At 37.7% G+C, this 25,556-nt stretch overlaps 1 protein-coding gene across 1 annotated transcript in view; it reads left to right on the top strand.

The window, feature by feature from the left end:
• Positions 1-14,766: 14,766 nt before the first annotated feature.
• The window catches only part of LOC146318198 (sodium channel protein type 5 subunit alpha-like), a 45,476-nt gene continuing 34,686 nt past the window's right edge, over positions 14,767-25,556 (top strand). The window contains exons 1-7 of the mRNA XM_084731800.1: positions 14,767-15,046; positions 17,197-17,315; positions 18,444-18,533; positions 20,283-20,411; positions 21,471-21,562; positions 21,714-21,956; positions 22,902-22,965. Of these exons, the coding sequence (XP_084587926.1) occupies positions 14,780-15,046; positions 17,197-17,315; positions 18,444-18,533; positions 20,283-20,411; positions 21,471-21,562; positions 21,714-21,956; positions 22,902-22,965 (1,004 nt within the window). The 5' untranslated portion in view covers positions 14,767-14,779. The remainder of the gene's footprint in view (positions 15,047-17,196; positions 17,316-18,443; positions 18,534-20,282; positions 20,412-21,470; positions 21,563-21,713; positions 21,957-22,901; positions 22,966-25,556) is intronic.

Here is a 25,556-nt window from a genome sequence, read left to right as displayed (position 1 = left end):
ATCCGGAAAAAAAAGAAAACATATGCACCTGAGCATTATGGGTAATGTGGTTTTCACCAGTAGTGAAACGAGTACTGAAAATCTGTACTAAAGTACTAGCACTGTTACATTTCTAAAATATTACTAATTTACAAGTAAAAGTACTGGTGTTAGAAATATACTTAAGTAAAAGTACAAAGTATTTGGTGCAAAAACTACACAGAGTATTAGTCACTTTTAACCATTGATAACACAGTCACCTGTCCAAACATGGGTTGCAAATTTTGTGCGTTTTCCTTAACCAATAGTTGAAAACACTAATAAATGATTAATCAGTCATTTATAAGATACTAAACACATTTTGCCCTCATTTTCAGTTTTTTCTCTTGTTTTGGTAATTTTTCTCATTTTAAGTCCACGAATGACTGCAAATGGCTGCACCAGACAAAACAATGTCAAATGAGGTGCAATTACTGCTATGTCTACTGATGAAATATCCATGAATACAGTTTTAATTGGTTAAATTCTTAAGAGGAATTAATCGATTAATGCTTGATCATTTATATCCTTATTCCAAATATGTGACATTGCAGCATTTTGTTTTGTTTTTTGTTTGTATGTTGTTGCTTTCATTGACCCATTTGTAATCAGATCACCTTACTGTCTACTAAAATGCAGATGAAAAGTTTGGATATTAATTCAAGCTGTACTCAGTACTCAACTATGATTTTAAAAGTAACTATGTTACTACGCCTATGTACTATGTATCTTGCAATGCTTACTTCAGTACAATCAGTACAATCTACTCATAAAAATACAAGTAGACCAAAAAACTACTTAATTACATTAATTTGAGTATTTGTAATTAGTTACCTCCACCCCTGGTTTTCACTGTCTTCTAGTCTCCCTGTAGAAATGACATTTTTTTTAATCGAGGATTTGTCCAGTTTTCAACAGTGTCAGAGCTTTGGAGACCAGAGGAATCAATACAATATGAGAAGATGTCTTAAAGGTACTATGTGAAGTAATTTATATGTATTAATCACGTTATACGGCCAGTGTGTGAATGCAACGTAACTTAAATGAGCTCTACCAAGACTTTCTTGGTTAACTGTAACAACCTGTGGACTAATTTCAATGAAAAGGAATGTCTTCAGCTCCCCTGCAGCCTCAACAGTGCAACACTAGCTAACATTGGTTTAGAAATGGAGTCTGCTGATGTCAACATACGACCACACCCATCACAAAACAACCTCATCTATCAATATGATGCCGGTTATGTCACATCACAGTTTCGTGATGACATCACTGATTTTTTGTTTTACAAATACAAATACTCCATGAATCAAAATTCATAATAGAAAGAGTCACAACAGACTTTGTTTGCAGTTTGAGGTGTCGTGTCAACAGTTTTATAGATGTCTCATTTATAATTGTGGCTTATGGGGAAAATGCGTTTTGGGCCAGTGGAGAATTTTTTGCTGCAATATCATAAGTGGTCACTGGGAAAAATTGGAAGCAGGGCTGAGGAGCAATGCAGTGCCTACAAAAAACAGTTTTTCCAAGGCCGATATACTTGGTCACTGTTCTCTGGCAATTAGCAAGTATCCTGGAGCAAAGGAGAACTGCAACCAACGCCCAGTCTCCACCAAGAGATAAATTCCAGTGTAGGCACTGCAGGGGTTTTGTGGCCAAATTAGCCACTGGGCTCCTGAAAGAGATCGGAGCTCAACCCAAGCAGCAACTGACTTTGGCTGAAGATGAAGGACCCAGCCTGGGCTGTAAGATGACAATCAACCTGTAGGAAGGGGTAAAAGCAAGGAGGATGCATCTAGGACACCAGATGTTGCCATCAAGCCCTCTGAAAGTTGTGTGGGCTTATCAATGAACCACCAGTGAGGAATGGGTCCCTTTTGATGACCCTAATGAAGTGAATACTCCCACCACCACTCAGGAAATCAAAGAGGTGCTGATTATTGAAAGGAATAGTTGCAACAAGTTCTATGAGCTCAACAATCTAGGTTCTATTATATGTCTATGGGATCGACTTGCTTTTGGAGCCAGCATCAAGTGGTCATTCGAGGAACTGCAGTTTTTGGCATTTCTGCATTGGTTTAATTTTTTAGCCCCAAAGGTTGCTGCTTGGTGAGTACAAGAAAAATGACTGCGGTTAAAGCTGCAGTAGGTAGAAAGCCCAAAAACGGTTGATAGTTGAGTCTTATCTGAGTTAGGTTTCATTTTCTCTGTCCTGAGCCCCTCCTATCAGATGAGCAGTGAAACAAAATTGACTTGACTCAATGTGAAAACACCAAGCAGCCCTCTAATCCTTTAAAGAATGGCTTTGAAAGAAGATAATTTCTCATTATGTTCCTGTTTTATACCACAGTGTTGACATGCAACATGAATGTTGACAATATGGTGAACCTCACCAATGAAGTCTTTGTGCTTCAGTGTCAAAACAGAAATATTATAAATATTATATCATGGTGACATGTGTCAAAATCATATGCTATTGTTTTATTTCCCAACATGAAAGTCTAAATGCGTGCACCAATATGCCAAAAAATGTTAGAATCAGAATATAAATGTGTATATTTTTAATCACATGGTAGAATGTAATCTCCTCCAGGGTGCTTAAAACCCCCCAATTTACCCCAAACAAAGCTACATTGGATATGACATTATGAGATATGTTGCAGCTCTTTGTCATCCAGCAGAACATATACTGTACCTCCCAGCCAAACTTACTCATAGAAAGTCTATTACTGGCCACTGGAGGGCGCAACAACACACCAGCACTCACCACCTCTCAGCCCATTGGAATCACTCTACAATAAAAAATGCTGACAGCTTGTGTTGAACCACGTCCTTTTAGGATTCATTCAAGTGCAATAGGTTTTGGTTCCAAATCGAGTTCACAGCAGGTGATTTCACTGATTAATTCCTGTCTGGGGTTGACAGTGAAATCATTTTCTGTAGGCTTCTGAGTACATGGTTGGCTGACTCTAAACTGTAAGGCAAAGAATGTGGTTTGACTGCAACTGTGATCAAACTTCAAACAAGTTCACATAGTTTTAGATAATTAGACATTCCTTCCATATGCCAAAAAAAAAAAAAAAACAATCCTGACATTAGGTTGCTACTAATGTTTACCATAAAAATATCACTCAGACTCATTAAAACAGCCTATAACAATGTATAGACTCATATAAACACAACACTGTGCGCATTATACTGCATGTTTTTGCATCTTTGTGATGTGTAAAAACTGCCACTATATCTCAGTGATATTTGAGTGTGCCATGGGGCAGCTATAGGAGCGGTAATCCTCTGTGGCCCAGCAGCAGCAGCAGCAGCAGCAGCAGCATCCTCCCTCCCTCATGCTCTTGCTCAAGGGCAAATCGAGGCGCGTCTCTCCCGCCGCTGCGCAGCTGCTGAAGACCGCGCAGGCAGCATCCTCTCCACGGCTCGGGACCTGTCCTCTGTGGGATGACTGCAGAAGTGCCAGGAAGGGAAAGGAAGGAAAGAGGACAACTTGTGACAGCGGTTTCAAAATGTCCAACATAAGGTGATTAGACTATTTTTTTTTTTTTTGTAGAAGTGCAAGTTTTAGTCGGTAAACTTTGGATTCCGGTGATAAGGCGCACTTTTCTGTCCTGCTGCTGGATTGGAGTTTTTAAGTCCATGATGAAGAATAAAGCTTGAAAAGAAGACATGGATTTTGCACGGAGAAACTGGCTGTTCCTTCTTCTAAAACCCGAAGAACTCAACTCTGGAAATGATGCTGTAAATCTCAGAGTTTCCTATGTAAGTACCCGTGTAAGGATTTTTAGATTTTGGACTTAGTATAAATATGCAGACAAAATTTGTAACCTGTTTTGGCTCTTTACTTTTCTCTGAGTAAAAGCAGGATAGTGGAGAACTTCTCCGTACAATAAAGAAATATAAACAAATAAAAGCAAATTAAAGTTTAAAAAACGTCTGGTTTTAGGGTTAATCTATAATGTAAAGCAACACTAACATGGCATATGTTAGACAATATTTGATAAAAAAAAAAAAAAGACGAATATATCAGAAAGAATAAAATGCAAAATATCAGTTTTATGTTTTCATTTTGAATATGCAGTGCTGAGCATTAATGCACTCCTTTAATTTTGTAATTCATTTTCATGATGCTCACTGCAGCAAATACCACACTGGAGTGGCATACATTTCTAACGCACAATTTAAGTGTTTCATATTGAAATTTGATGGGTGATATATTGCATAATGGAGTACCAGGCAGTGGTTACACATTTGAGATCCCCTTTCAAAATCTTTAAGTGATATCTGAAAGATTTGCCTGCTTTTGGAGTAGAATTCGAATGCGCATTATCATGGATATGACTGACAGAGCAGGGCTCATAAAAATAATTTTTCATCAATTCATCACCTGATTCATAGTAATAATTTCACCACTGTTCATTTTGTCGGTCTATACCTTCTGTAACCTACGTATTTAAGCTATCAGATGCAATTACATTGAAAGGGTTTTGCAAAAGAAGTAGGTCATCAGTTCAGTCTGCTGCACCTAGGATCGCAGTATGTACCTCTGGGAGGGCACAGACATGTAACATGGCCCACTAAGAACAGACAATATGTACAATCTCACTTCTGGTTTGCGGTGGAACTTTGTTTCCAGACGTTTTATTAGTATTAGTGGTATTAGTTGTATTTTTATTAGTAGTATTGTTTTTAATTCCAACATCTGTCTGCTCTAATTACACATAATCAGATTGTTTAATTTGATGGCAAACATCTGTCAACAATTCCACATGTGGCACTCGTGTTTACAATAGGTAAGATAGTTAACAAGTCTTCAAGAAAGAAAACAGACCTTTGGTATAATCCAAAACAAACTCATGAATACATGCTGTCCCATTCATTTACAATTTATAGACCTTTGCAAAAGTAAAGAAAGTAGTCCTAAATGAATCCACTAATTTGAGATTATATATTCAATCACGATGACGGAGCAAGTAAATCCAAATACTGTGTTATCCTACTGCCCTGAAATAACTTTCTTAAGGATCTAACCCCATAAATCCAAAGAAAAACCAACCCTAATGTTAGAGTAAAAGTAACGGAAAAGCACAGACACATTCACAATTTTATCTTCACTACATCAACTTTTATATAATTGTTTGTTTGCATAAACATCCCTTATTATTTTTTTATGATTTTAGTACATGTTACATAATGACCAGATGTTACTCTATTTTAAAAACACAATCTGTGATATTAAATGCAGGAAACACAGAATACACGTTTTCTGGCATTTTCAACTACCAAAAAAAGAAAAGATAAGATAAGAAAAAACAATTACAGCTAATAGAAATAGCATAACAGAAATTTTAAAATGTATTTCAAAGCCTTGAAGACATTTTAATAAATAGTCACAACTTTGAACTTTGAATAATATTTGGGTGACAAAGTAACAGAAAACATACTTGTAAGAGTTACACTTGATAAATAACTTGAGAATATTCATAAGGAAGGATAAAAAGTGACAATCAGCAATTAGCTCGCAGTAGAAGCAGTGTCCTTGTAACAACATCTGTTTCTGGAATATAAATTGATAGAAACAGAGATGTACAATAAGATGGATATTTACCAGAGAGATCGACCCTCTCACATTGAAAATTAAAGTCTCAAAGCTGAGAGGAGCTGAATCGACGTAACACAACAACATTACGTGATGTGACGTCATGTGGGACCATGGTCTTCTCTAACATTGTTCAGACTTAGAGTCACAGCATTTCTCAACAGCTTTAAAAGTTTTTTTTTAAGTGAGGTATGTTTTGTTTTCACATGCAAATTTAAAAATGTTTCTCATCATTAGCTTCCTCCATGAAGTCATTCATGACCAATTACTGTATTTGTTTTGTTTTTCAGTTTGACTGGAGAAGGTTTCCAGTGAGAGCAACAGGAAGCAGCTATAAACCAAAGCAAAAAGCTGCAAAATAAATAAATAAAAACAATTTATTCCTTATACAGGATAAGGCCTACAACTACTTTCAACTTAAAGCAGTCTTAATGAATGTTTATGAGTGTAATGACTGTTGTAATTATGGGTCATTTGGTCAATGATGTCATTTTTTCTATTTTTAATGAAAAATGGTTAAATGGTATCACTGTGGTTGAGGTCAAGGAAAGTGTTCATATAATATATTTTAAGCTTTAAGTTTGATAATTAAGCCTGCTGTGGCATGCTTATGACAGGTTATGTCATGGTTAATGTCAGGTTTTACAATAAAGACAAATCAAATGATGTTTTCAAAAATGCCATAATTGACAAAATGACAATTAATATAAGCATGCATAAAGACTCCCTCGAGTTTATGAAAGGTGTAATGTTATGACTGTGTCATGTCAGTCTTATGCAAATCCTTTCAAATTAAGTGTAACATGCAACAACACAAGGGTTTTACTCCAGCAGATTAACAATCAACAAGTCACAAGTCATCACTCAGTGCAGTTCCTAATGTCACAGTACAGTTTTATTCCTGAAGGCCACAAAAAACTTCACATTAGCATCAGACTGTGCACCACATCTCCTTCATCACACAGCATTTACTAAATGTTGCCAGTGTTATTGAACTGAATTTAGTATGTAATATCTTAATTGAATTAATCAATTTGATTTGTTAGAAAGAAGTTAATGTGTTACCCTTTGCTTACACCAACAAAACTACATAATGAGAAACGTTGTATGGTCCACATGTGAAGTGAATGTGTGGTAATTACAAAGTATTCCTTGTAATATTGTCCCCTCAAGTCTACAGCAAACTGTCGCGTTGCTTTAAAAGTCCAGCGTGTGAGATTTACAGTGGTTATATCAGAAATGGAATATGATATTCATAAGTATGTTTTTCCTTGTGAATAATCTCCTGAAATGAAGAGTTATTGTGTTTTTGTCGTTTTTTGTAATTTTCTCAGCTGCTTAATGGGTTCAAGGCAAACTAGAGTTAGTAAACCAGCCAGGCCAATATATCAGCTGATATTAGCTAATTGTCGATAACAATCCAGAACCCAGATTAAATTTAAAATCATCTGGAAACCAAGTTAAGATAACAAGTTAAGATAACAAGTTGATTTTTTTTAACTGTTAAATGTCCTAATAAGCAGGATTGGGAGGGTTACTTTAAAAATTTACAGTTCCTAATTACCTGCTAAAAGTCAGTAACCTAATCCAAGTATCACAGTATTTAATTAATGTAATATGATTACTTTTGGATTACCTCAAGACCAAATTTGGTGAAATTGTTTAGCCCAATAAAATGTTTTTTGGACACTGTAGGTTTATGAATTGTTTACCTGGTTATTCCTTCCTTTGAATAAGGACAGCATTTTCACAGCTGGAAGGCAGAACTTCTACTGTACTATGATGTCCGCCTCTTGATTTATAGATCAAATAATGGCAAAACTTCCACCCAGCGAAGGCATATTTTCACTAGAGGCCATGATAATGAATTACCAACTGAAAAATCAGCTGCGTCTCACTTGAGACCACACAGTAAATCAAAATATTTGTATAGCTCAATATCACAAATCAAAATTTGCCTCAGCAGGTTTTCTCTAAATGTTCGCCACCCCCTGTCCTGTGGACCCTTAAAAGAGTGAGGGCGAACCCCCCCACCAAAAAAAACCTTTGGTAGGATATCATTCTTTATTTCAAAAAGTATTTTAAAGTTGTCACTAAATGTCGTTATCACTAAATGTGTCAGTAATCTGATTATATCTTGTTTCTCTAACGTTGATGAAATAAATTGTTTGCATCCTAATCAAGTAACTCAAGTAAAAAATATATCAGCTTTTAAACCCCCAAATATCGGTATCAGTATCAGTTGGCCTGTAGTTCAAACCAGCAATCACAATGTCACAATGTCATTTGATTTATTGTTCTGAGAATTCAAAACAGTAGTACTGCAGAACACATGTTGTCAAGTCGTCTGTGTGTGTGTGTGTGTGTGTGTGTGTGTGTGTGTGTGTGTGTGTGTGCGTGCCAGTCCATGGCTCTGCTCTACTTTCAGTCTAATTATGATAATTATTTGCTGTGATGATGACCATATCACATCTGGCTGTTATGGGAATTAATTTTCATTCAACTAAAATACTTTTTCTCTCTGTGTTATCTAATTCTTCATCACCATTTCCTAGTGTGCAAATGAAACAGTGCACAGTGGCAGATATTCTCTCTGCGCATTTGACTGTAGATTAACATTATTGAAAGATGCTTTAATTATACACGCTACAAAGCAGAGGTCAGCGTTGTCAGAGCTTCTTACTGTTCTGTATCGTCCTTTTGTGGAGGAAATGCAGCGACAGTCTGTGTTTCTGTGGACGGTTCAACTCATCCTGTTACATCCTGTCACATCCTGACAGAAATATCATTGCTTTGAACCTGTTTATCTGCTTTGTGACGTTGCAAATGGACCTTAACCTATTTATTTTGACAGCAAATGGGAGAGCGCTGGATTCAGTGTATGAGACGAGCTGATCTGAGATCAACCTGGGCCAAATAAGCAGATCAAGTGAAAGCAGATAACTAGCGTCTGGCTGGACGTGTGAAGGGATCAATGCATTTCAGGACAGGAGGAGATGGAAAAGTCACAGAGCTTAGTCAATATGAAAAGGATACAATAGTATTTCTCTGTCAAAGGGGGAACATAGAAATGTAATCCTCTCTTTGGAAAGCTTTTTCAGTTATTAAAATATCAGACTCCGTCACTGGCTAAAATCGGGGTAAATTTCTGGTCGTGGAAAGGCCGTTAGTATTGTCTTTATTTAGACAGTGGCTTTGGTCTCTGATCAGCTTATCTGCGAACTATCTTTATGCTTTATTTAGGTCCAGAGGAACAAAGTTCCCAAAAACGTATGTATTCTTTAAAGGGTAATTCTGCTATTTTAAATCCAGTTTGTTTGCGTGACTTTGGTGTTTTATCACACAAGTATCAGAATGACTCTTTAAAATACACACAAAAAAGGTCACAGCATGTTCTGCAAGGTATAAAACATACTGTTTTTGTCAATGGAGACTTTAAACAGAGCAATATAATCTATGTTTCTGGTTAAACAAAAATGATCTTACCCTGTAAAGCTGGAGTAGGAAATGTATTCATGACATCATGGGGCAAAAATTCCATAATAACCCTGAAGCATAAAGTAATTCAAATGGTCTGTAAGAAAACATGTGTTCCTCCTTCTGGCTCTGTGTTCAGGCTTTAGAAAATTCAGCCTGTGATGGGAGAATGTGGCCAATCACAGTTCAGTGAGATAGTTGGTTGTTCAAAACATCCAGAATTGCGTACTGAACCTTTAACAAAAAGGTGAAGGTCTATCTTTGTGGTGGCCCTCTGCATAATGTTGCCAGATACTTAGAAACACTTTTATCAGAAGCTAAAGCTAAGCCCTGATGGATTATGTTGCAGCTATCATGACCAGGGGCGGATCTAGAGGGGTGGCATGGGGTGGCAGTTGCCACCCCTAAAAGATGTCTTGCCACCCCAGCTGCCACCTTACTAGGGACAGTTCGAGTTCATGCAGCAAGAGATGACGCTCTAATGCATATAATTTAATGATTTGTTCTGGCCGCATTTTTAGGCTAAATGCACTGGCTAAATTTATTCATTCCTGTTGCCACATTTAGATATTTCTATTCAGCTTTATTAGTCATAAGAAATAAAATATCTTTAATATCTATATTTCTCAAGATTTGCCCTGCTGGTTGCCCATTTCAAGGCTGCTGACTAAGGTGATCAACTGAACCAACTCCAAAACTTTTTGTACCTATTTGTCAAGACCTCAATATATGTATAAATAGGGCCTAGATTTAAAAAGACAATAACTGCCCATTAAGTTTTCAGGCAGGATTTCACACAGCTCAAACTATATTTAGTAATGTCTCAGGTAGGCTACAATTTATTTGTCAGAATTAATGGAAATAAACACTAAAAATTGGCTACAGCCAACGTCTGATTTTATTACCGTAAAAGTAAACTAGACAGGCAGTAGATGTTTTCTGTACCAAAGAAAATGTATCACTACAAATCTGTGAAGTCTTCGAACCCTGTACACACAGAGTCTGCTGCACTGTCACCTCTTTATCAGGCTACTGATAGATAGATTGATAGATTGATGGACAGACGGTTAGGTAGGTTGGTCTGTCCGTCCCTCTGTAAGTAGGTAGGTTGCCTATGCCTATGATTGTTTTGGTCAATTCCATATTTATATTTATATTTACTTATATACCTATCTCTACCATTTTGACACATTACTCCACATATTGTTATGCTATATATTATATCAATATTTAAAGCTGCACATACTTTATATTGATAATGGATAAAACGACAGTGTGTACTTTAAAAGGGGTCCCTCATAGTAATGATCTGCAGTTCCGCTCAACTCTACAGAGAGTTTTTGCATCTTTTAACTTATAGTTTTGGTTTTATAGCCTGCAATTTTAACAATTTTGGTTCTGTCTAACAGCTCTCATCCTGATTTTCTGCAGCAGCAGGCAGCTGATTGCACTAAAAAGGCTACCTTACCAACACAAAACAGCAGAGACAGGTTTAGTGACAGGTTGGCAAGCAGAGCGGAACATTTAGAAGATAAAAGGTGACAGATATTTCACTCAGTAGCTGGTAGAGACCAAAATAAAGTTAAAGGGAAAGTGAATATTATATAACTCCAAATGAATACTTTATTCAGTGATTTTATTTTAGCAATTGAAATCATTAAGAGAGAGCTAGAAGGGCATTTTAAAGTATACAGTTGCACTTTGGTGTGATGTTAAAAAATGATATAGTGTATCTTAAAGGTTGCTGACAGGTCGATGTCCAGTTGCTGCAGTTTACTTCAGTTCAGCTGAGGCAAACAAGTGACCGTCATCCCAAATCAGTGCTGGTGAAAACCCCTGGTCAGAGCTACAGACTGTGGACTTAATCCCTCTGACTCAGAACTATGACTGCCCTAGTTTGACAGAGACTGTTGAATAACAGGAAGCTAGTGGTCAGTGGTAAGGGTAAAACATTTATATCGTGTCTCTCGACCTTCCTCAGTATGATCTTCCAATCGGAAAATCAGAGACAATCCAGCTTTTAACTTAAGCCTTTATACATCGCAATTACGCAATGTTTGAATATCGCGTCAGTGTTGGAGACATACTTGTGTCCTTGTTAAATATAACATGTTCTATTACAGTATTATTAGGCTTTCCAAAAAGCTTTGCAAGAGAAAATATTCATGTCTTCCGGTTTCTTGATCACTCTGGAAATTATTTTTTTCAGTCAATGTGACTTTTTAGATTATTGGAAGATTCCATTCATACAAGTTTTACACAACCACATTGATACTGTAAGAACGTGTTTCAGCCACTTTATGTAGAACTTAATAATTCTGCTGTCATCAATAACTTCCTGTCCTTCATTTTCACCTGGGTTTTATTCCCCAACTACAGGCTTTAAACCTGCAGTAATTTATTTTTTGGACATTTCTCTACTTGCACAATGTGTCATTCTCCGTTTTACAAACATTATGTCTGTTTACTTCCTGTCAACTGTAGAGTAACATTACACTTTTTCACTCTTAGGGTGATTTCACATTAGGTACAAATGTTTTGTTCTGTACCCAAGAATGATTGCCTCCCCTCCTCTTCGCTCACCCCTGGTCAGCTTTCACATTAGTACTGTTGTGAGTACACTTGCATCATCACCTACACAAAATTTGCATTTGTTGTTGCTTTTGTGCAGAAAAGCTTAGCCATCACAAGATCTCAATAGCAGCCTACATCCTTTTTTTGGCACAGCTTTTATACCTGATGCAAGCCGTACTTGGATACACATGAACCATACTCAAGACCACCTTTTCAGGTGGATCCAGGCACAGATCAATGAACTTGACTTAGTCACCAAGTGTGCTCAGATCCCGAGTCCCTGATGTGAAAGCTCCCTTAGTTAGTTAGTTCACTGTTACGTTAATGGTCGGCCCAATTTATGTTTGTTTTTGTGTTTACTGTTTTTGAGCATTTTGATAATCACCTCAGTATCTTAGATAACCATTAGCATTGTTAGCTAGTTACTCAGCGTAGCTAGTACCAATATTAGCCTGATTTTCACAGTGTAGCTAATGTTAGGTTGCTATTTGCTTAGAAGAGCTGCCAAAAAGGAAAGTGATTGATGCATGCCATCTTGAGAAAGTGAGCAGTAGCTCCGACCTCATTGCTAGATGAGGGGTCCAGCTAACGTTAATAGCTTTTCACTTATTTCACTAATATTGTTCCATTAATGTTAGCTAGCTACCACAGACAAAATACACATAAATACAGACAAATTTGTCTTGGTGACTTTCAGTTTGAATCTTCTTTTACTCATGTTAGTTTGTGCCTGGATGGTTTTGAACAAATACAAGCTGTCAGGAAGTCAGTGTGAGATCTTGTTGCCAAGATTAATAAAGAGCAGCAGAGCTTGATAATAAGGTGAAATCTGTAGTGACTGTTGCTCTAAGCTGTCGGCGGAAGTTGGCATTGGAAGACAGGTAGCGATCTAACATTAGCCAACCTGTGAAAATCAGGCTAATGTGGGGCTACACTGAGTGACTAGTTAACATCGCTCATGGTTAACTAAGACACTGAATTGGTTATCTAAATGGTCCATCAAAATGATCAAAACCTATATCGAAAAGGAATGGTAAATACTGTTAATAATACGTACAAAGCTAAAAGGTGAAGTGACAGATCATTAAAAGACACTGTAAGTTGAGGATTAAGGTTGGAGGCATAACTTTACAGGAAATAATCAGTTCATACAATGGATATCGGTTACCTTATGCTACATTGTGCCAGTAGAGATTTGAGTGCAGCTTAGCAAGCTGTGAAAGCAATATTAAAGTTGATATGATAAACTTGTTAGCAAACACTTACTAACGGCGTTACTTTTTTCAGTAACGGGTAATCTAACTAATTACTTTTTCTATCGTTACAACGCCGTTACCGTTACCAACACGCCGTTACTGCGCGTTACTGAAGCTACTCACTGAAGCTGTCATCCGACTTGGCTCACACAGACACAGGAGCTGCAAATGTGTGCGTTTTTTCCCTTTGGTGAGGGGGTAGGGGAGGGGCAAGATAACCGCCTAAGTAATGATGATTGGCTAAGGTAAGATTTCATGTTAAGCCAATCAGAGACATCAGGTGGGCGGGTGTTTACACACAAACCCAGCACATAGCAGCACGCGCACACAAACTATCAGAGATAGCGAGTCCGGAGTCGCAGGGAAAGACGGCGTTTTCGAGGTGGAAATACAGGCACTACTTTGATCTCATCGAGGTAAAAGGTAAAAAATGTACATGTTGAGTGTACATTATGTCCTAGAGCAAAGAGTTTGTCCACGTCCGGTGTAAGCAACTCCAATTTAATGAAGCACCTCTCGACGGCACACGCTTCTACTAAACTAGTGGCCAAAAACACTGTTGACACCGGTAATGATGATAGCAGGCCAGCTGCTGTTAATGTGAGCTCCGCTAACAAAGAAGGACACAGAGCCACGCCGTCCAAGCAGCAAAAGCTGGATTAAAAAAAAAAAAGTAACGCAATAGTTACTTTCCCTGGTAACTAATTACTTTTATAGTGGAGTAACTCAGTTACTAACTCAGTTACTTTTTGGGAGAAGTAACTAGTAACTATAACTAATTACTTTTTCAAAGTAACGTGCCCAACACTGATTACATCAAGCAGACTTGGAGCAATGTTCGCACTAATTTCTGGCCACCTGATGAAAATAAGTCCAATATTCACTTTCTTTTAGCTCTGTTTTGTTCTTCACCAACTCCTGAGGAAAATATCTGGCTCTTTAGCTGCCAAATGCTCCATTATGTTCAACAGCTAGCTGCCAACTTCGCCCCACTGCTGTTTGTTGTTGGGCATGCTTAGTTTATCTGAGCTATTTTCCTGAAAACAACTGCTGCACGTGGCTTTAAACTATGAGAATATGAGCAGTGGGACTCACTGTGGACAGTGAACAAGAAGAATGACCTGGAAGGTGCTAAAAAGCACTGTAGAGCTGAGGGAAATGTAGATTTTGCGAGTTTATCACTGCAAGCAACCTCTTTTGACATTAAACACAGTTTAATGTCAATGACATCCATTGGTAATTTGCACAGTGTAGTGTATATATGTATGTATGGTTTGTAGGGTTTAATTTGACCAGACCAGAGTTGGTCATTGTTGGATCAGTGGAAAAATGAGACTTTTTTGGTCAGTTTTATTTTGTTTCTCTCAAGCTTAAATGAAGATGCCGATAAAGCAAAAATTGAGGATCTCTTCTTGACATTGCTGGACACTGTGAACATAAGTTTGGACACTTCTCATTCCTACAACAGGATTTTAGTTATGGACTTCTCCTTTGCTTAAGCGCCTCTCTGGACAGTGGATAAAAAACTTCCTGTCCAATAGGCGACAGCATTTAGTGGTTGTGATGGACAATAAGGTTTTTCTGATTCTGATCCTGCTTCTGAAGGAATTTGAAAAGTTACAAATACTTTTAGTTTGTTGAAGTAACTACTGAAACAAAAAGAACTTTGAATTTTGGGAGGTGATCTGATCTGTGTGTTGACTGAAATGTGAAGCAATGTGGTCCATAAAGCCTGTATGATTGAATTTAATTACTTATTCTTCCATGTCTGTTTTTCTCCATCTTCACTCCCCACTTCCCTGCCTGTAGCTGTAAGTAAATTCTAGTACAGGAGAATCAGGATGAAAAGATGGCAGCCATGCTGTTACCAACGGGTCCTGATGGCTTGCGGCGGTTCACTCGCGAATCCTTGGCTGCGCTGGAGCAGCGGATTGCGGAGGAGCAGGCCAAGATTGCCAAGGATGGCCATGATGCTCACAGGAATGCGGAGCCATCCAAACCCAGGGCCGACCTGGAGGCAGGCAAGCAGCTGCCACGCATCTTCGGTGACATCCCTCCAGAACTTATCGGGATGCCACTGGAGGACATTGATCCATTTTACTACAAGAACCAGAGGGTGAGAGTTTCTGTGTGAACAAAACTAAATCTAGATGTATCAATAACGTTACAGGACAGAGGTAAAATATGTATTTTGGATTTTGAGGTAAACTGTCCCTTAAAAGGATAGTTTCACAATTTTCCACATGACATATGTCTGCTGAACATTGATTGTTTTTACTTGGGAAAAAAGTCAAAATGAGATCCCTTTCTAATATGTCTCCATTTGAAGTGACGTGGGACAAAATCCACAGTCATAAAAAGATTCCAAAGTTTAGTTTAAGTTAGTACGAGACTTCAGCAGTCTGAGTTAATCAAATCAAGTTGGTCCCTGTTTTTGTTTGCCTTGACAGTGTTTAATTAAATGCACAGTATGTAATTTCTGCCATTATGGGTCTCTCAATCAAAATACTAACAAAAAAAAAGTCTTTTATGTCGCTTGGGATCATGGGAGTTGTTGTCTTCACTGTTAAACAACCACCATTGCCGATGAAAATCTGTCTGATACGACTGATTAATTTATTTGAATTAATAATGAAACAAATAATTAAAAATATTTTAATGAAAGTTTTATTCATGTTCTGTTTAGTCACCGACTTCCTTCCTCTCTCTTTGACGTATAATCTGGGGGGCGTTCAGCCCTGACAAAACGTTTAAATGGAAATGGTGTTGTGTTACACACTGCACTTATTTGGCAGCGTTTATATACATGTCGCTTCTGACTGGGTGAATCCTCTGATACACCTATCAAATGAGATAAAATGCGCCTCAAAGCTCGTTGCATACTTCTCACTGTTTTGAGGAAACATGTCATTCAACCCAGAAACCATGGCGATATTGTGCACATCATTTTCAGGTAGATCGTGCCCCTGGTGTTTCCCGTGCTTCCCTGATTATAGTTATATGTGATGCCATTGACAGAAATCAAATGAAATGCACGTTGAATAAAATTACGGATTTCTCTGTGTTTGAACATGGTTGGAAACATTTTGGATAATGCGAGTGCACAACTCAACAAAAACTATAACATAGGTTGCGTCATTTTTAGTCATAGTAAGTCTTTGATTGACCGCTTTGGAAAACATATTTAAAGACAGCAGAGACTGTAGACTTTGTCCCCCATCACTTAAGATTGGACACAAGAGTTAAGAAATAATTTTTGAATGACCAGTATGATCATGAGGAATATTTATGTCAAGTAAAAAGAACTTTTTAATAGACATATGAACACCTGATTATTGTTTTAAAAGACTATTGTTAATGTTCAACATTCTGACTGAATGGTTTTCATTCCCCAAAAACAGCTTGTATAAAATAGATCCCAGATTTATGATTTTTTTAAACATTCATTGACATGACTGCATCTGCAGAAATGATTAATGATGGTAAAAATTGTACCAGATGATCAATCATTGGCATATGATCCGTGTCTGTGATGATCTTGTACTGTTGACTGACGCATGTTAAAATATCAAAGCTCTCATCCGGACTTACGAACATGATACGTCAGTGATCCTCCTGATCAGCTGAGGTTTTCACTGAATTCACTGAGTTGCGTTTTAGAGCAGCTAGCTGAGACGAGAGAAGAGCGACCGCATCTCTTTAGATCTCTTTTGGATGCAGAAATGGGATTAGCAAGTTTTGATTTGCAGAGTAGATCAGACTGCTGCCCATTAATGGGCCGCTTATGGAGAGATGAAAAAGGACGTGGCAGTCATTCTCAGGGTCTCTTTGTTTTGGCATGTGATGCGCTGCTGGATGGGAGGATTATCCAAAGACGAAAAAATATTTAAATAAATGCCACATCTGTTGGGGAAAGGTTCAGCCCGCCTAGAGTTGCCTCCATTATCACAACTGGCCTCGCTCGTTGCGTGTATGTGCACTCACTGCTTTCTTGGAGGCAGGAGTGCTTATGGGGGAAGTTAACACAGATGGTAGACAGAGTGGTAGACTCAACACAGCAGCTACTGTATACTATCATCTCTGCAGGATAAAGAAAACAGCTGAACCGCTGCTCAGAGTGGGCTGGGGGAAAAACAATGTGCTTGCACGTTTGTCTGTGAAATGTATTTATATTCTGATGACTTTATTTACAGTAAATATGCAATAATATTTGAAATGTTTTAATTTTTCTCATTCTGATTTCTGTTTTTTCTGTTTTCTTTGCAGACTTTTATAGTACTTAACAAAGGGAAGGCCATCTTCAGATTCAGTGCCACATCTGCACTTTACCTATTTAGTCCTTTTCACTTCCTCAGATCAATCGCCATAAAAGTTTTAGTCCATTCATATCCTTTTTGACCACCCAGTGCCTGTGCAAAACACCCATGTGACTGCTTGGTTGTCTGTTAGTTTGTTTAAGGGTGATATTAATGAAATTTGTGATACAGTACTGGTGGATGAGCACCATTTTGGGTGAAAATTATTTAAAAAATATAGAGATGATATGAGGATATCTTGGTAGTTAAAGGTCTTAGGGTTGCTTTTGCATGCCAGCATTTGACAACCGCTCCAGAAAGTGTTCATTTCAAAATAAAAGTGTTAAATCAGACTGTGAATTAGGTAGCCATCTGAGAACAAAGCACTTTTAAAACTTAACACCAAAATAATAATTTCATGCTATAAAAAGTCCAGATCTCACACTGGCAGATAAGCCAATTTCTAATATTTACTGATTTCCCCCCGTAGGTTTCTATTGGATTTTTCCATAGTCCCATTTTTGAAACAGCTTTGTAATGGTCCTCTCTGGCATCACAAACCAAATCCCCTCATATCCCTCTTTTAATCTCTGAAATGAAATAAGAGCAAGGAGATTTCACATCATCATGTGACGGCTGCCTATTAGTTCTCAGACAGCCGATTCGTACTTTACATGCAGGAGAGAATCTTTCCTCCAGATGTGTTGTAGATGTCGTAGATGACAAAACTTATAAATAACATCTGTCAACTGTTATTGATTCTCTACAACTGATAAATCACAGCACGAAGTGTAACTGACAACATTACGCTACATATTGTGTATTTGGTAATAAAATTCATAGAAAATTATTTAGACTATTGAAAGAAACTGAAGTTCATTTTTAAATGATTATTCTGATGATTTTATCCTGAAATTTTTCATTTCAAAGTTAGCAGCCTGCAGATCCTTTGTTATTATTTCATTCATCCATGGGAATGATATCATATCTGCCCTGATTTACTGTTGATTTACTTACATTATCCATAATCTGCAGTGACTTCTAATGCCGTTGGCACGCACAGTGATGGTTTATCCGAATGGGTATGTTTCATAGGATTACAAGAGACATTGTGTTATTGTGTGATATATTGTTAGCATATGATAAAAAAAAACTATCTGACTATGAAACTCTAAAATTTCTATTTTCACCATGCACTTTCCTTAACTTGGTTTCCACATTGTTTAGCTTGTTCATAATGTTCACTATATTGACCAACTGTTTCTTCATGGCCATGTCAGATCCGGCACCATGGACCAAGTACCTGGAGTAAGTACACACACCAATATTTAAGCTGTTATCTGACTCTAAATTCTGAGTCTGGGACAGAAAATGAAACTGTGGTTCATGTGTGCTAATGTGAGGCTTTGCTGGGGTTTGTTGTTTTGTCAGTGGTGACTGAAGAATCAGTCGGTAAGTACATGATGAAATCATGTAAGTATATGATGCATGCGATATTCAATTCAGTCAGAAGGCCGCATAGGCACTTTAGAAGGGAGCATGTGATGTGGAATTAAAACGGAAGCTTAATCAGAAATATTGTGATGTTATGCATGATGTGGCCAAGTTGTTATCATCAGTGATTCACAGGCATTTTCAGCATGCGGCACATTATCTACGTTAACAAAGATTTTTAATTTGTTCATTTACTTTTGCAGTGTTAGAAATTGATTTATAATAAATGTGAAAAGATAAACGGTTGAGTTTCTGCCAGAGTTAGATGAGAATATTGATACCACACTCATATCTGTATGATGGAAACTTCAAGAAGTTACATTTTTACATTTAGGTATTTGAACAAAGTAAATAAACGAGATATGATGTGTGAGTTTTAGAGATGTGAGTATGCCAGGCTAACTGTTTCCAGTCTTTATGCTAAGCTAAGCTAACCAGCTTCTGACCATAGCTTCACTTTAACTGTACAAAACTAATTTAAGTATGAATGAACCACTGGAAAGTCTTCATTACAGATGAAACGGCATGAAATTTACATATCACGTTTATAATGGCCAAAATAAGTATTAGTATTATTGCGTTATTGTTAAAATGTGCTAATAAATGTTCAAAAAGTACTGATACAAACACTGAAATCATTTTACCAAGTTTTACACTGAGAACCAGTTCTAATTAGGGTTAATGCTTGACAGTATTTTCCCATTTTTTTAAGCGCGATAATCAAACACGGCTTTAAGGATACGTTTTAATGAAAAATAATACTGATTGACCCTTCCTGAACTCCACCTCTTTTTGCATTGTGCTCTAATAACCGTTCAGCGAGCTTGGTTGGTCAACTTTTTCCTTTCTTGTTTGCTGTCCTTAGATAAACTGTGTGCTAGGCTTGTCTATGTTGAAAAGAAAACTAAATTTTGAGGACAGCTAAAAGACCTGTAAAAGACATATATTCAAATCTTAAGTTAGCTAATATTAGTAAAATGATGCTAACTAGCTTGCTAATCTACGTTAATCATTAGCTGACCAGTTAGCTAGTGTTTTTCTAACATTAGCTAACTTAAAATTTGATTAAGTTGTCACGTTTACATAAAAAGGAGAAAGCTGACTAAGTTTGCTCAACTGTAATTGGAGCACAGATGAAAAAGGTGGGACTTAGGAAAGGTCAGTTGTCTTGCTATCATGAAACTGGTAATCGTTCCATCCCTGGTCTTCACCATGTCTTTTTTTCAGTTGATAGAGTATGTAGACATGTATGTAACATATATTAATGTAGACCACAATAATGTATGTTACTTTTAAGTATAACTTCTTACATGTAGCACACAAACTGTCAATTATATCACTCCTCCATTATAAAAGTTACTACAACTTATCAGCTGCATTCAAAGAATTCTGGGTTGACAGTGTTTGCACATTATTCATTCTTTGATTTTTCATGCTTTGCCTTTTAGTTCTTATTGTTCCTGATCGTGGTTTATTTTAATGCACAAATCCGTTATGATCCTGAAAATGTTACACTGGATTTAGAGCTAACTGCATCCCCCTCCCTCCATAAATATTTTTCAGGTATACTTTCACTGCCATTTACACTTTCGAGTCAGCGATAAAGATATTTGCGAGAGGATTCTGTGTAGTGCCCTTCACCTTCTTAAGAGATCCATGGAACTGGCTGGACTTCACCGTCATTGTGATGGCGTAAGTAACAACATCCTTCATATTATAGTCGTATTTTATTCATCCACTTTCCATTAGCCTTTGCTACAACTACCAGGGAAACATCCAATTAAAAAGCTCCAGTTTTAGTGCAGCCTGTAATGATGGGCAGAAAATCTGTTCTAAAAAAATCTAAACAATCTATTCCTTTTTTCAGTATGTTTCAGTAATGTCAAAGTGACCGTTGTCAGTTAGTCATCCTGAGTGGTGATTTGAAACACCATGAACGATAAGCCTATTGTTGAGGTCAGAGATCTGTGTGCCATGACTGACTACCCATGATGCAGGTGGCAGATTAGACAGGTGACCTCTTGGTGCATTGATGCAGCGTTGTCAGAGACCAATCATCCTGATAGGACATTTGCTTTGTTTGAAAACAGCGAGACAAAAGCTCTTTTCCTGGGTGTGGACACACTGAAAGTTGCCATTACCTTCAGCGATTAATTTGTTTTTGATTAATTATGTTTCAGTCAGCTAATTCATCTGTCATCGCTTCTCACAGATGCTAAACACATGCTATTCTATTAACTCAATCAATCCTTTTATGCAGAGTGCTGCAGAAGTGAGTCCTAAAACCTGTAAATGAATTAGCATTTTTGCACTTCCGGTTCCCTCATCTCAAAGTCAGTAGGTTTTCTGAATGGGATTTTGATTAGATGACTGAAATAAGGTCTGTAGATGACACAAGCTAAAAGCTATAATATATAGCATTGCTTTTAGGCTTAAAAATCATAAAACAGGTGTTAATTTGTAAAGATTATCTTGCAGAAGAAAACATGGCAGGGGAAACCAAGGAACAACATGCCAACACTGGCATGGATGCTCATGCACAGTGTATCCTGGTACATGTAGACACTGCTGGTATGACTACACGGGCTGGAGAGCTCAGCTTTCTTTTCAGTGTAGCACACACTAATCTATTGCCTGACTACATTTACCATCAACACTGACTGGACACCCACATGAATTTTCCCTTTGATTTGTAATACTTTGTTAAATCTCCCTGCAGAGGATCTGAAATTTCTTTATATCAAATTCCAGATATGTGACAGAATTTGTAGACCTGGGAAACGTCTCAGCATTAAGAACCTTCAGGGTACTACGAGCACTGAAAACCATCTCAGTTATCCCAGGTAAGACGACCATCAGCTCAAACCTCAGACCATGTGTCTATGTTTCTTCTCTTGTTTCTAATCATGTCTGAATCTGTTTCTGTCACATAAACAGAAAACCTCACTTATCATTACCAAACATCTGATACATTGTTTCCTCTCCTCTGTCAAGGTCTGAAGACCATCGTTGGCGCTTTGATCCAGTCGGTGAAGAAGCTGGCAGACGTGATGATCCTGACCGTCTTCTGCCTCAGCGTGTTCGCCCTCATTGGCCTGCAGCTTTTCATGGGCCTGCTGCGACAGAAGTGCATCCGCAGCGTCGCGCACTGCATCAACTCCTCCTACAGCTCCACCGCGCCCTTCTTCTGCAATAACAGAACGTGGAGCTCCCGGGCGGACTTCCTCAGCAGCGAAGGTCAGCCAAAAACAAAGAAGACTGGTGTTGAGAAAGCATTTCACACTTAAACAATGCTCTGAATACTGTCCAGCACCATTACAGGGATAGTTCAGATTATTTAGTGTGGGGTGGTATGAGATACTTAGCGATGGTGTATTTCGTACAGCAGATGCTGGTTGGTATGCACCCAATTTGGAAAGGCAGCAGGAGCACCAGTGTAGGAAACAGGCAGGGTCTGCAACAAAAGGGGTCCACTGAAAAGAACTAATATTAGTATGTGTATGCTATATTTAGAATATTTTCACTGTGTTTTCTTGACATCAGACAGCCTTTTTTGACATGAAATGCTGTTATAGAAGCCAAATATCAGTCTTTCCAAACCAACCAAACTCCATAGGTGAAATCAGTCATTTTTCCTTGTAGAACACAGGAGTCAGTCCCCCGCTGCGTCAATCTGCTAGTTTGTTTGTGTAATTGTGTGACGATGGTGAATCCTGACTATCCACAGAATGCACACATCAACACAAACAAGCAAACAAGTCGAGGCAGTGGTAGACCAGCAGCTCCTGTGTTTTGCAAGGTAATGACTGATTTTGCCCATGGAGTTGGTTGGTTTGCAGAGAGCGACATTTGGCTTATATAACGTTGGTTTCCCGCCAGAAAAGGATGTCTGACAGCAAAGTAAAGTGATGAAAATATTCTAAATATAGCATACACTTCAACTGATACAGATATTTTTAGGTGGACCTCTTTTTTTAAAGTGGCTAAAATATGTTGTGTTGCTTAGCTTCCATGCTGGTACTCCTCTCTGCTTCTCTAAACCGTGGATGTGTCGACTGGCATCTGTTGTTGGTAATACACTGACTACTGACCTCATGCAAAGATTCTGAACAATCCCTTAGCATTCAGTGACATTAGAAAAAAAACATTTATTTCTTATACTTCTTTTCCCCTTTTCCTTAGATAATTTTTACAAAGTTGAAGGAGCAAAGGATGCCTTAATATGCGGATACGGAAGTGATGCAGGGTAAGTGAGTGTTTGTCCTGCTTACTGCTTGTTAATCATCTGCAGGCTATTACATAATATCAAAGCGTCTAATGGCTTTTGATCCCATGCATGTCATGTGTATAATTGGATACAGTAGCTTGAGCATCGGGCTCAGCGCAAATAGTTTTTGCAGAACAAGAAAGGCAAAAAAAAAAAAAAAACATCCGATAACAGATGATTTTCTTTAGACTTCATATTTAAATCTGGGACTTAATGTATAGAGGAATGATCCCTTCAGCGGGGGTGGGGGTGGTGGGGGTGTGACGTGAGAGAGGCTGTACACAAGACGACATGTGGTGTGGATAATCACCCTGACTCCACTGGAACCCTTTACTGAGAAACATGGAGTTGCCAGCTGTAGAGAGGGGGGGTCTTTGGAGATTTCATCATCTCAAAAGCTCTATGACATGATTAGGTTTACCAGGGCGGACCGGATCACTTCAGATTGATATTCTATATTGTTAAGAGGGGGAACTGTCCTGATGTCTTAAAGCAGTGTCTCAGGGTTTGTCTTTGTGATGTAACACATTTGACTTAGTCTCTAACATCAATATAAACACGCAGAGACAATATTTTTGTCCGACAGACTTTGTTCCCAATCAAAGGCACAGTGTGAAACCATCCAAATATTGCTACTCAGCCTACGCACTGAATAATCCTATAAATCCAAATGCTTTTGAAACAAGCACAACAGGATGACTTTGCCCATGCCAGGCCCAGTTCAAGGGTTATAGTGAACTAAATACCCATCTGTGTGAATCTGAAATCCTGTAGCTTCAACAAATGGCTTCCATTAGGTGCTCTTGTTAATGATACAAGATAATGGATGATAGCAAATAACAAAAAATGGTGGTGATATTAAGCTTCAGCACAGAAGTTTAGAGCAGATTTTGTCTGTCCTTATACTTTAAAAATAAGTAGTTCTATATTAAACATTTTTAGGCTCTGTGTCTTTCATATAGTATATGGTATCCATAAGCAATTTATTAATAACAATGTATTTGATTGGGAAGTTAAAGTAATCCAAATCACTTTATTGGTAAACAACAGCAATGACACATATTCTGATTTACACCTCTCTACTACTCTACTCTACTGACCTCTTCTCCTATGGATATTGTTGTATTTAGATCCATCAACCATTGCAAAATTACAGGCAAAATATGATTTCTCTTTCTGTGTTCAATAACACTGAATTCAGACAAAACCTGAAAAGGAAACTAAACATGTAGTAGAACCTGGACAGGGCTTTGCCACCCAGCTTTACTTCCAGTGTAGCCCAGTGGCCAGTTGCATTATTGTAGTGAAAAATTCCCCTGCAGCCCGAAAAGTATTTTCCTCCATATGCATTTTTTTTATTATAAAAGAAACATCTATACAACTGTTGACAGGACACCCTGAACTACAAACAATGTCAATTATGATTTTTTTCTATTATAATTTTTTGGTCCATGGGGGTTTTGTATTTGTAAAAACTTTCCTAGAGCAGACAAAAGTGATTTAAAAATCTGTGACATCACCACAATGTAAAGTTTATTGGCTGAGCACACTAAGAACTATAACTATAAAAAATATAGTTCAGAAATCATCATAACTCAAGTGGATGGTGGAGTCCAGACCACAGATTTATAGCTGTGGTGTGGAAACCTATTTTTATAATATAGTACATAGTCAGTGGGCCTCATACCAAGGAAGTAAACCTGAAAACTAGTAAACTTTTTTTTTTTGTTTTTTGTTTTTTCTGCACCAGGTGAGTATTTTGAACCGACTGGGTGCCATTTTTGTGTCCAGAACAAAACTTCCTGCCCTTCCCACATGAAAACTCTGTAACTGAGAGAGAATGAGGGCTAATCCACATAGACTCCAGCTTCATGCCTAGCTAATGTTATCTAGTGCTGATGTTAGCAAGGCTACTGTCTTGAAAAAAATCTAAAATCTGAGAGAAGGCACACTAATAGAACATTTTCTATAGTACATCACTATAAAATCTACATTTATGACCCACTGACTTTTTCAAATTACGTTAATGTTACAGGGAGTATGTTATGGGGAATTTTCTGGTGATGATTAGCTAGTTAAATTTAGAAGGTCGATTGGCTAGCTAACAGTTAGCTCAACTGACATTTAGCATGAATTGATAATTGACACATTAGCACATAACATAATACATACATATATCTTATCTTTTCTTATCTTATCTTATATTAAAATACTCTTAGGCTACTAAAGAAACAGGGATGGTTAAAGTGCAAGAGGAAAGGCAAAAAAAAAAGCCTGGTTTTGTCAAAATTGTGTTAACTGCTATTGCTGACTGACAAGTCATAGAACATAGTTGTTGTTTTTTTTGTTTTGTTTTTTTTGCTTTGTTTTTTTTGTTTTTGTTTTTTTTTCTTGTGCAAATTTAATATTGAGCATTGGTCTTGAGGGGAACCTGTAATTGCTTACCAAACCTTTTTATGTGTGAGTGTGAGACGTCGACATCAATACAGTATTTTGATTCTGACTTGACTCAGTGAAGGTAGTTACACATTTTTATTGGCATCAGAGAGCAGCCAACCCTTTGGTTTTTA

The sequence above is a fragment of the Lutjanus erythropterus genome, chromosome 12 (genome assembly GCF_056507025.1).
Source record: "Lutjanus erythropterus isolate fLutEry1 chromosome 12, fLutEry1.hap2, whole genome shotgun sequence".
NCBI lineage: Eukaryota > Metazoa > Chordata > Actinopteri > Lutjaniformes > Lutjanidae > Lutjanus > Lutjanus erythropterus.
Note: the sequence above shows the minus strand (reverse complement) of the source record. Positions and strands in the feature narration are given on the sequence as shown.